General features: G+C 40.0%; 1 protein-coding gene across 3 annotated transcripts in view; it reads right to left on the reverse strand.

Moving 5' to 3' along the window:
* Positions 1-390: 390 nt before the first annotated feature.
* Positions 391-12,726, reverse strand: part of Znf462 (zinc finger protein 462) — a 147,849-nt gene continuing 135,513 nt past the window's right edge. For 2 of the 3 annotated variants that reach the window (XM_013023353.1, XM_013023352.1), the window contains exons 11-13: positions 10,297-10,429; positions 4,198-4,321; positions 391-2,723 (exon numbers count right to left, since the gene is read on the reverse strand). In XM_013023353.1, coding sequence (XP_012878807.1) covers positions 2,513-2,723; positions 4,198-4,321; positions 10,297-10,429 — 468 coding nt within the window. In that variant the 3' untranslated portion in view covers positions 391-2,512. The remainder of the gene's footprint in view (positions 2,724-4,197; positions 4,322-10,296; positions 10,430-12,726) is intronic. The other variant, XR_001175336.1, reaches the window with a different exon arrangement.

Raw genomic sequence — 12,726 nt, forward strand, 5'->3', positions numbered from 1 at the left:
TCATTTTGCTATTTATTCTCTTCTCTCAAGCTCTGAAAAAAAAAAGTCCTCTGTATAAATTAAACATCAACAAAAAAGGGTTGTAAATTCTATGTCATTACAGTCAACAAAATTATAATAATGCATACAAAATGTGCGGCCACAAAATATCAGATATATGTTTGAAAAAGAACAAAAAATGACATTCTAGCCTTGTTAAAAGGATAATGGTCCCATATTTTTATTAACAGGTTAGCAAAACAAAATCCAATGGATTACAGTATTTACATGTTATTTGAAAAATAAAGTAGTGATAAAAGCATGTCACAATTATTTTCTTTTTTTCCTTTTTCTTCCTTTTTTCTTCTTTTTTTTCTCTTTTTCATTTGTAGTTTTTCATTTGTTTTTTAAGTTTTTTCTTTCTGTTTTTTTTTTGGTAGCCATTACAAACACCCAATCCAGGTATGAAACTGTTTAGCACATTTGAAATGAGGCCAATTAAAAACAAATATGGACACAAAAATGAATCATGAATCTTTGTCTAGAGTTCACACTTCCCCTTTTTCTGATTTCCATATGATGGCCCTCATCCCTAAGGGAAAAAAATTAAATTAAATCTACAAATAAAAATTCTTAACAGCAAGAAAATAAAGAACATGCTTTTCAAGTAAGCAATCATTCCACAAATGCAACATCTTCCATGGATTTTCTTTGAAGCTGTGTGGGACATGGTCATCCCCTGCCCTTCCTTCCCTTCCCTCCCCCTCCCATTCCAAGTTAAAAAAAAAAAACACCACCAAAATCATGAAAACCAAGACTCATACATGCACGTGTGTGAACACATTGGCACACACATGCGCATGCACACAAACACGCGCACGCGCACACACACACTCACAAACACACACAAGCTCACACACCAACTTCTAAAACCTAGGGTTTAAGAAAAGTTCTTTCCTACTTTTTGGAATGAAACTCTTTTGTTCACAATCAGAACATATTATAAATGTAGGCTTAGCTTCAGTTTAAGCTGCTTCCTCCAGAAAAAGTGAATACAAGGAAACAGAGCAGCTGACAACTAAATTTAAAAACAAAAACAACAAATCAAAAAAGTAGTTCTCCAGGCTCCTTGTAGTTTATCTATCATTTCTTGTCCACTCTCGCCAAAGGGAACAGACTCTAGCATGTCCCCCTTGGTCCCCCAAACAAATGAGTAACCCCTACAAAATACATTGCAAACAAAAGTCAGCCATCCTAAGAAATTATGGATGTGAGACAAATAAGGTGTTAATTTGATAAACAACAAAAAGAGTGAAGAGGACCTCTTTGCCTGGCTATAGATGGTATAGCTGTGCTGAAAGTTTGGTTCTATCATTAAATTAAAAAGAAAAACAAAAGAGGTTAACTTTTTTATGTTGTTATTTCCATGTTTAAAATAAAAACATTCCTATTCACAAAGAAACTAAATCTCCCTTGCCCTCGAATTAAAACAGTAACAAACAACACACACATACACATACACACACAAACAAGTAATGAAAAAAACCTTGTGCTGTGTTTGTAACACTCAACTGGATAGAAAATAAACAGGTGGCAAACAAAATGCCACCATCACCTTAAAATTAGTTCACATGAAGCTACTGAAATCTAAATTATAGTTGAACACGAATAAACAGCTTACCTGGAGTAAGGATGACCATTCACAAACAGTGATCTAATAATTAAAGTCTGTTTCTGTTTTTTTGTTTTGTTTTGTTTTTTACTAAAATAATTAAAAAAATCACAGTATTTTAAGAAATAAAACCCACACGGGGATTTTAAGCACAATTTGTGTTCCTTTCTTTAAAACTCTTTTTATTTCCCCCTCCATTCACCATCTTGCCCAGCAGTTCTCTCTACATTTAACCACAGGACGACAGGTAGTACTGAGAAATGCAGAGAATTCCCTTGGTTAAGTTTGAGGTACTAGGAAACAGGTGACTGTTTTATGCAAAGCAGTTCTTTTTTTGTTTTCTGGTTTTTATTTTTTTTGTCTTGTTATTATTATTATTATTTTCCCCAAAGCGGCTGCAGTTAGGTCTTGAAAAAGCTTAAGGTATTAAAACTAGAAAAACGCACAGAAAGTTGTGCGCCAAAAAGTTGTTCCCCTTGGAGACGTCTTCCACTGTCCCGGAGCGTGTGTTTCCGTAGACTGTCCAAGGGGACCATGGAACGCACCGTGCCCACAGAAGGTATTCCCACATCCGCAGCGGAGGAAACTTCCATGGTGAAGATCCAGAAGAAAAAGATGGAGTGATGGAAAAGGAGCCACATATTCCAACCATTTAAATAACTTTAATTTACATACTCACTCACACAGGTACCAGTGCTTTGAAAATAGATTGTTCAGTCCCTAAAAAGCAGCTTTGTTCTGTCTTCTCTCTTTCTTTATTTCTTTATTTTTTTTCTGTCCCTCCCTTCTCAGCCCATGCCAGCCCTCCCACTTTCTCATCATGGGTTAAGTCAGGTTTGATTAAGAATTTCAACAAAACTCTTATTCGTTTTTGGCCTCTGCATCCTCCAGGAGAGATTTGTCGGCAGTTACGACACAGATGGCTACCGTTTCACTCTTTAGGGAAAAGTCTATCCCAATTGGCTCATCGTCTTCCTTCTCCTCCATGGAGATAGGTATCTTCAGCATGTCCTCCATCATTTCTTTTGGGTGCACCTCTTCTCTGCTTATTTGCTTGGTGTCATTCAATGCCCTGAGGGATGGGGATGGAGGGGAGAATCGCAGAAGAGGCAGTTCAGTATGCATGCATTTCCTAATCAAATAAACAAGACTTCAGGGCTCTCATAGTTCTCAAAATCTTAAAGGAGCCTTGGGTTTATTTTGATACAAAGCTCTGGGTGTCTATGAGTCAGTTGCCAGTGATATATCTTTGCTGTCTGCTCTGCGTGGGATATGTATTTCTGTATCGTTCAAACCTACAAAAATATCCATTATTAGCGTATGTTTTGATTACACCATGTTTTTGTTTCCAGACTAACATAATAGTTTCATGTCATCTTTTCTGAGTCATAATAAGTAGAACGCTAACAAGGATTGTCTTGTGCTCAAATGCTTCAGCTGATTCCAGAAGCTTGGAGATTGGCTAATATTTATTAAGCTAAAAAGAGCATCTTAGATATCGGAACCTTTTTTTTTTTTTTTTTTTGGGACAGGTCCATAACTAAGGCCACAGAAATAAACAAAAAGCAAAAGCCCTGTAGACAAACCTGTATCTCAGGAAACTTTGCATTCTCAGAAATCTAGGCATTTGAGGTTTCAGGGCCTATTCTAATTTCCTTCTGTGTCTTGTAGACCAAAGGCATCTTGCCAAAGGGATGAATCTATGTTCAAGCAGCTTAGACTAAGTATCTACAAAGGAAGGCTCTCACCTACTTGGGAGGAAAGATAGAAACTGACTCTGTTCCTTGGACTCATGCCCAGTACATGTGTAAGTTCAAAGCCACTCAGGGAATAGACAGTCACAGAGGCCAGAACAGGAGTTAGATGTTTAGAGTCAAATTCATAGCCAGGCACTGGTGTCTCACTCCTCAAAACCTAGCTACTCAGGAGGCTGAGATCTGAGGATCATAGTTCAAAGCCAGCCTGGGAAGGAAAATCTGTAAGACTCTATTGTCCAAGTAACCACCAAAACCTAGAAGCAGAGCTGTGGCTCATGTGGTAGAGCACTCAGCTTTGAGGAAAAAAGCTCAAGGACAGTTCCTAGGTCCTGAGTTCAAGCCCCAAGACTGGTATACACACAAAAAAATTCATGTTCTTGCATAGAAGGTAATACTAATAAATATGTAAGGGAGATAGGCTAGAGAAAATGCTATACTTCTGCATTGACTTATGTAGGACCTATCATTCTTTCTTTTCTTTTTTAAAAAATTTTATTGTAAAGGTGATGCACTGAGGGGTTACAGCTTCATAAGTAAGGTAATGAATGTTTCTTTTTGAACAGTGTTACCCCCTCCCTCATTTTCTCTCACTCCCCACCTCCCCATCCTTGGCTCTCCTCTCCAAGCTGTAAGGTTCATTTCCAATATATTGCAATGGTTTCCTTCATGAGTTGTGGCTGGGTGGCCATTTTCAAATTTAACAGAGGAGAAACCTGGTCTTTCTCCCACTTTCTGACACAGAACCCTGACTTCCTTTCCCAAGCATCAACCGTGGGACAAAGGACTTACATGCCATGTCTCAACACATGTCTCTCCCACTCAGAGCCCTGTGAAAATGCCCGTCCACAGAATTCACATGGAAAACGCTTCTCGCTGTTCACAGGCACTCCATGGTCTGAGAATCCCATCAGCTCTGCAAAGAGAAAGCAATAGTGTCACCCTATCACTGGCATGCCATATGAACATGAACGTGCAGAGATAGGTCATCCTTCACCAGTGAACCTGTGCTCCTCACCTGGGAAGCCACAAGGAGAAAGTGCATTCCAGACTCCCCAAGACAGCACTTAGGACCTCCCCAAAGGGCACTTCTTGGATAGCTCCTAAGAGCAGTTCCAAGTCTCCCCATGTCTCCTTACCCCACCCCCCCAAATCTCCCATCACTAATAGTCCAAGGCATTCTTGCCAGAAGAAGCCCTCTGTCCACTCCAATGGCTCCTGAGCATTTCTTCTCTACTTGGGTCGCTCTCTCTCTCCTGGTTTTTCTTCCATCTCAAGGCCCATAGTTTGACCTCTACTCACTTACTAAGTGTGACCCCAGACAATGAGGGATTCTGGCCAGCTTCCCACATCAGCTTGTCAATCAGTGCTACTCACAATTGTGGGGACAGATGATAGTTCTGGACAGGTCTGTGATAAACATCAAATATTAAATTCTTTGTTCTCCATAGCTCTGGACACATGTTAGGGGCTTGGACAAATCTGGATTGGCTGGCAAATTGTTTTGAAGACACACCCCTTAGAAACTCAGATATTTATATGGCCTTTGTGCTATCCTGAGTCCCAAGTCCATATGTCTTTCATTAGATCACAGAGGGACAAGTCTTTGTGTGGGTAATGAACAGCAAGACTAGTCAGTTGTGTAGCCAGGCTGCAAAATGAGGGAAGCGTATGGGGAAGCGGGATCATCTTTACATGTGAGACCATTCTGGACCCATGCATACAAGGTGATGATACAGGCACATCTCCTGATTGACACGCCCCCATTTAATAAAATCCTCCCAAGTCAGATGCTCTGGGACGCCTTAATCTTCCGCACAGAACGCCATGTGAACAGGGCCAGTTTTCACAAAAGATGAAACATTTTCTCACAAATTAAGAAGATCACCACACAAGCCATTAAAAATAATTGCACAGACTATCTTCCTTGATTCTTTTCATTGGAAATGAGACAGCACCATCTGCTCTGCGCATTAATTCCTTAGCAGGGATTATCTTGGGCAAGAAATCAACAGAATGCCTTCCTGACTCCTCCCAACTGCATAATGAGAGGGGGCGGGGTGGGCAGCATTCTGCTTGGGTTCATTTTGATTTTCCTCATGCCTGGTTCTTTCACTTTTCCTCTGAGCTTTCTTCCTATACAAGCCCTGCCCCATGTCTACGTTCTGGGTTTGGAAAGGAGCTATAAGGACAGCTATAAGGACGTGGACTCGCGAGATTGAGGGTGTGTGTGATGAAAGTCTAACGTGTCAACAAGGAGAGTATTCCGGTGCACTTGCTCCTTTTCCCCTAGGAAACATGAAACCAGTCATCTATTGTAGCCAAGGGCACATGCTAAGTTGCATCCTCAAAGGAAGAGGCCACCCATTACCTGCCACACTTCAAATTGCTCTCAATCAGCCTGAGAGCTAGGATAACTCCACCTCCTACCCTCTACTCCTAGAAGCCAGAATGTCTGGCAAAAACACCCTAAGGCTATTGTCTGCTTGGCAAGAATATTGATTTTAGGGCCACTCAAAGGAGATGGAACAAAGACAGCTGTTCTTATGAGGATGACGGGTGAGGGGAAAACAAAGGCTTTAGCTCACAATTCCTACCAATGTGGTTTAGAAGCTACAAATACATGCTTCTCCGTGCAGAACTTTTCTGCTTGTGGTACAGGCTCAGGAATGTGAATGCTCTCCTCTCCACTGAGAAGCAGACATCATGAAGTGCTTTCTAGTGAAGTCTGGTGTGGAGTCTAGTGTTAACAAGAGACCACATAGGGTAGTCAGGGAAAATGCCTGCACACATCACCAATGCCATTCTGTCTCTTCTCATTTCTTAAGGCTTTATTTATTTATGTGTTTAGGAGTCACAGGGAAAGAAGGAACTTCAAGGTGGTTTTGGAGGGTTTTTTCCTCCCCTTCCTCTGTAATAATTTCAAAAATAACCTGTGCTTTACTTTAGAGATTAAAAATAATCATGAGAGCCAATGAGGAATAATTTATTTCTCAAAGAGGAACAGCAGGGTCACAGAGCACCACGAAGAAGGAACCTTTGTACTCTCTTTCAGAAGCACTCTTTCCCAGAGTACTTTTGTAACAGTGCACAGATGTTAAAAATTCCTTGTGAAGAACCTAGTTATGAAAAGGTCTTAAAAAAGAAGAAAAGAAAAAAAAGCCATCTCTCTCTTTTTTGGGGGGGTGGGTAAGAAATGGGTGAATATAGTCTCTTTAACACAAGTACACTTTAGGCCAGGTGCCTGTGACTCACACCTATAATTCTAGCTACTTGGGAGGCTGAGCTGTAAGGATGGAGGGTTGAAACCAGCCCAGGCAGAAAAATCTGTGAGACTCTCTTATTCTCTAGTTAACCACTAAAAGAGCTGGAAGTAGAGCTGTGGCTCAAGTGGTAGCTCAGGCCTTGAGTTTAAGCCCTAGGACTAGCACCCCCCCAAAAAAAGGTAACTTACAATGAGGCCCTAAGAGCCACTAAATTCTCAGATTTCAAGGCTAGGTTTCCTTTAATATGCCACTGTACAAGGGATGGGAAAATTGGTAATAGTAGAAGTCTTGTCTTTGGGGAACATAAGACCTAAATTCAACCTCCAGTGTTTTCCTTTATATGTATATAGGTATGTATGTATGTATGCATATGTACATATTCTTATTGTTATGAATGTTTTTATACATTTTATTTTGGACAAGCTCTCAAAATTGTTTAGACCTTCATCTTCTCATTTATAAAATGACAATAATAACATCTACTGCATTACGAGGTGATTCTATGTTCCAGGAACTGGGCAAAAGGCTTAGGTGTTATCACATGTAATTAATTAATTTTAGGAAAGCAGTCCTGAGGTTTGAAGCAGGGCCTTGGACATGCTCAGCAAGTGCTCTTACTACTATAAAACATTTCCAGCCCCCACAATACAACCCAGGGAACTAAAAAAAAAAAAAAAAGGTCCCAAGCAGTCCACAGAATAATGTTGGAGGTATCATATTACTTGACTTCAAAATTTGCTACCAAGCTAAGGTAATCAAAGCAGCATGGGATGGACATAAAAACACACGTGGATCAAGTGAAAGGAACAGAAAGTCCAGAAAACAATACACACCTTTACGGTTGGTTGATTTTTGAGAAAGTTATCAGGATCACACAAAGGGGAAAGGACAGTCTCTTTAATAAACAGTGCCAGGAAACCCATCAACTCAAAATGGATATAAGGCTTAACTGTTATAAAACTACTAGAAGAAAACACGGGCAAAGCTCCATGACATATTGGATATGACCCATAAAGCACAAGTAACAAAAATAGACAAATGAGATTATGTCAAATTAAAAAGTTCCTATGCAGGCAAAGAAACAATATGCAGTGGGAGGGAATGTTTGTAAATGAATCTGTCATGGGTCCATATCCCAAATACATAGGGAATTTAAACAAAAAGATACCATATGTTGGTGAGGAAATAGAAAAAGGTAATCCATGCATAGTCTTACTAAGAATATCAATTAGTATAGTCATTATGGAAAGCAGTCTGGAATTTCCTCAAAGTTAAAATAGAACTACCATAAAAACCAGCCATTGCACTACTACTACGATAGTAATAGCAAATCCTATCACTACCTCCAAAGAAAAAGAAGTATGTGCAAGAGATATTTGTATTCCCAGGTGCACCATAACACAGTACTCATAATAACAAAGATATGGAAACAACTTGAGTGTCCATCAATAAATAGAAAAAATGTGTATATACGAACACACACAAAAACACAGTATATTATTCAGCTTAAAAAAAACAAAAACAAAAGGAATGGTGAGGGAAAGAGTAACAGTGACCAAGAAGAAATGTACTAATTATCTGACCTATTTGACTATAACCCTTATGTACATTACCCTTATAATAACCATAAAAAACCATTAGGTTTGGGAAGGTGGCTCAGTGGTAGAGTGCTTGCCTTGCATGCATGAGGCCCTGGGTTCAATTCCTCAGCACCACATAAGCAGAAAAAGTTGGAAGTGGTGCTGTGGCTCAAGTGGTAGAGTGCTAGCCTTGAGCTGAAGAACTGAGGGACAGCGCCCAGGCCCAGATTCAGACCCCATGACCACCACCACCACCACCAACAACAACAACAAAAAGAGGAATGACTACATGGATGAACCTAGATCATTGGGCTAAAGGAAGTAAAGCACAAACAACACTAACACCAACAAAAACACCAAACAAGTATTAGTCTGGCACCAGTGGTTCATGCCCGTAATCCTAACTATTCAAGATGTTGAGATCTGAGGATTGAGGTTCAAAGCCATCTGGGGCAGAAAAGTCCCTGAGATTCTTATCTCCAATTAAGCACCAGAAAACTGGAAGTGAAGGTGTGGTTTAAGTAGTAGATGGGCAGCCTTGAAAGAAAAAGTCAAGTTAGGAGTGCAAGGCCCTGAGTTCAAGCCCCAGTACTGGCACCAAAAAGAAAGAAAGAAAAAAAAATGTAGTAGAACGGTGGCTATCAAGGGCTAAATTAGGGAACAGAGAGATGTTAGTTAAAAGCTAGAAAATTTCAGCTAAGCAGGAACAATCAGTTCAAGAGATCTATTATAGGACAGGGTAATTATTACTAATATATGTTATATACTTGAAAATTGCTGATTCAATTTTGTGTTCCCACCCCAAAATGAAGTGAGATAATATATTAGCTTAAATTAGCCATTCTACAATATATATTTCCAGGGATTATGTTGTGTACCGTATACTATATGTTTCCATATAGTATATAACTGTTACATATATATGATATAATATGACATATATGTATGAATTAAATACAATATCAGAGTGCAAAATGTGAAACTTTAGTTTAAAAATGTATTTTTCAAGCCAGTTGCTTGTAGCTCATGCCTGTAATCTTTAGTTACTCAAGAAGCTGAGATCCAGAAGATCATGGTCCAAAGTTAGCTTTGGCAGAAAAGTCTATGAGACTCCATCTCTAAAAATGAAAACTGGGTTTAAAGCAAGGTTCAAGTGGTAGACTGCCAGCTGAATACACAAGGCCTTGAGCTTAAACCCTGGTACTAAAAAAAAAGGGGGGGCAATTAACACTACTCTTTTAATCACTGGGCTGACATCTGTAATGTTTATTTCTTATAGTTAGATTATACACATACTTTTGATGTATATACAGTAACTAAAGGAATACATCTTAGCCTTATTTTTGCTTTTGTATAAACAGCCCAAGGAAAGGCCAAATATGTTGAAGAGTATAAAAGAAGAACACCCTATCTTCAACTAAACACTTTTGAAACCTGGTGGGAATTTGGAGAACTCAAAGATTTCATTTCTGGAAGTACATGGTCTAATGCAAGACACTGCCTCTCTTTCTTCTCTTTACAGACTGGACTCAGGGTTTTAGGGAGTTTAGAACAGGGCCTGCAGAGGGGCACATGGAGAACAATCAAGAGGGCTCAAGTTCTTTAACACCTCCCACCCTGGTCCCAGCAGTTACTTTAGAAGAACATTCAACTCCATGTTCATTCATGTTCACCAACAACCCTAGAGCATCACTCACCTTGGTCTCTGTCCATCCTCATCTAAAAATTCTTTAGAGCCTCGTTTTCCTTGTCCAAAAAAAGCCACTATCATATATATGTTAAGCGCACACTTATCTATATCAGAAGGAAAATGTCTGTTTTCCTTAATTTTCTTTCCCTCCCTCCCTTCCTTCCCTTTCTTCTTCTTCTTTTTTTTTTTTTAACAAAGGCACGGCCCCTGATGAGTCTCAAGTCAGTCTGTTCTGCTACTTAACCAAGAGGGATCACTCCTTCTGTTCCTCCCCCAGCAACCTCCTGTCTTCCTTCTGTCTCTCCAAGGACGTACCGGGTACCATCTGCGATTCAGAGAGCAGGGTACCACTAACCTCTGTCTTCAGCCTTGCTGCTCATTTCGTCGTCCTTGTCCTCATCGTCGCTGCTGGAACTCTCCATTTTTTCCTTCATCTGTTCCAGCTGATCCAAGTTAACCCGTCCAACAAGCTCAAAGTTACGGCTTACCTAAGAAAGGTCCAAACAGAAGATGGAATAATGAACCACAGACGGTATGGGGTTTTCCCAACATCTTTTCCTGATGAGTGTGTCTTTTTTTTTTTTTTTTTTAAGTAGCATCCAGCAGTGCAGGAGATAGATCTCACTGCAACTGTCAACTATGGGCCTTCCTGTGTGCCATCCAGCAAGTATTTTTTTTTTTAGTTGAAGTCAAAGGTATGACATTTATAAAGTACTCAAGTTTTGGCTGCTTCTGGAAACAAAAAGACCCTACAAAGGTCCCAGCCTTAAGCAGTGGGAATGACCCCTCATTCCATGACCTTCTGCCCATAGTCTTATCAAATGGGGCTCAGGGATACTCCAGGTCAGACAGAGGACAATAATTTAACTCTTCAACCATAGTTTAAGTGGAAGACAATCTTGTTACTGTTAGCTTACTGTGATGAAGTGAACCACAGCACATGTGTCAAGGCTAGGATTATCTGAGGTAAACACAGAAACTAGCTCCATAAAAAACCCTTTAAAAGTATTAATCATGGCTGGTTCTTATTTATACAAAATGTGGTTAGAATTATGAGAACGTAAGTTTCCTACAAGATTTATCATTGAAAGGAAACAAAAATTTCCACCAAGTCTTTAATGATGTTCTGGCTAGGGTTCTCAGATGAATGGCGGTGTTAAAGTTTTGTCTGGTCACTCATTTCCAGAATCTCTCCAGGTGCATGGATAGAACTATTAGGAAGGATAGGTGGGACAAGAGTCAAGCCAACAAATAGGCTGAGCTACTCCTCTGTAAGGTGCTTTGCTCCCCTTGTTTGGGGACTAGGGGAGGGGACACACATGGTGAGTGAGACGTGGTTCTGGCTTCCAAAGGCCCACCATTGAGTGGAAGAGAGAAGACAGACATCATGAGTTGGATTTCGACTGCCTCAGTAGACCAGTGCAATGAGGGCATAGAAGAGGACAGAGAATTTACAAGACAATTCCAAAATACTCTCTGGGATCAGACTAGAACAAAGATTTGCTGAGCAACACCAATTCCATATGCCTGGCAGATGGGCCTCTGTCATGGACTGTGACAAATGTGAGAGAAAGAGATTCAGAGCAGCAGGGCCACGCGGCAGTCCTATGAAAAGGCTCATCATTGTCTCTACCATGTTGAGTAGAGAATAGGTATATCTAAAAGGGGGAAGAAAACTCAAGAAGGAAACTCTTTTTAAAACAGGAGAAATAAGAATGGGATCCACGAATTCCACTGGTTTTTGAAGACAAGGCAAAAAAAGAAGAGATAACTTCTTGTTCTGCTCATTTAAAAGTTTCAAGAAGTGGCGGGGCACTGGGGGCTCACACCTTGTAATCCTATCCTGGTTTAAAGCCAACTAGGGCAGAAGAATCCCTATGAGACTCTTATTTCCAATTAACCACTCAAAAACTAGAAGTGGCACAGCACTAGCCTTGAGCAGAGAGTCTCAGGAACAGCACCCAGGCCCTGAGATCAAATAAATAAATAAGTAAATAAATGGAATTTAAAAAATAATCTTGAAAGGACATTTGCTTATAGATCTCAGGTAATTAGGGATTTATATACCATATACCTCACCTCTCCAGTATGAATTATTTTCTTATCACATAAAAGCTAAAGCAGAAGGAGCATTAACTTTGAAATCAAACAGGCCCGAGTTCAAGTTTAGAGTCTGCCATTAATCACTAGTCATTCAAAACACACATCCTCAATGTCAGCATTGCACCGAACACAATAGTCTTCCAAATGTAATTTCCTTTCCCTAATGGAGAATGTGGGTCTTTTACAATTCTGGCATTTGGAAATGCTTATGACAAGCACTGTAAATGCATATTTATAAACTTATGTTTGACCACAAAAATCTACATTTTAACCAGAGAGCATTTATGAGAAATACTTTAATAAAAGTTTTCTGGTTTGCTGCTTTTTTTTAGGGGCTGGTGGCAAGAGGGAGAAGGCTAATTTGCCTTATTCTGAGATATATTTGAAGAAAATGATTTTTAAGCGACTAGGACTCTAGGTCTTTTCTAGACCATTTTCTCACTCTTCATAAAACCAAGAAAGCACAAACAAATAAGATAAAAATTCTTTAGGCATCTTTTGAAATACAGCTGCTTGGGGCTGGGAAGGTGGCTCAGTGGTAGAGTGCTTGCCTTGCATGCCTGAGGCCCTCGGTTGGATTCCTCAGCACCATGTAAGCAAAAAGAAAAAAGCCGGAAGTGGCGCTGTGGCTCAAGTGGTAGAGTGCTAGCCTTGAGCTGAAGAGCTGAGGGACAGCACCCAG

The sequence above is a fragment of the Dipodomys ordii genome, unplaced genomic scaffold, assembly GCF_000151885.1.
Source record: "Dipodomys ordii isolate 6190 unplaced genomic scaffold, Dord_2.0 Scaffold67, whole genome shotgun sequence".
In the NCBI taxonomy this organism is placed as follows: domain Eukaryota; kingdom Metazoa; phylum Chordata; class Mammalia; order Rodentia; family Heteromyidae; genus Dipodomys; species Dipodomys ordii.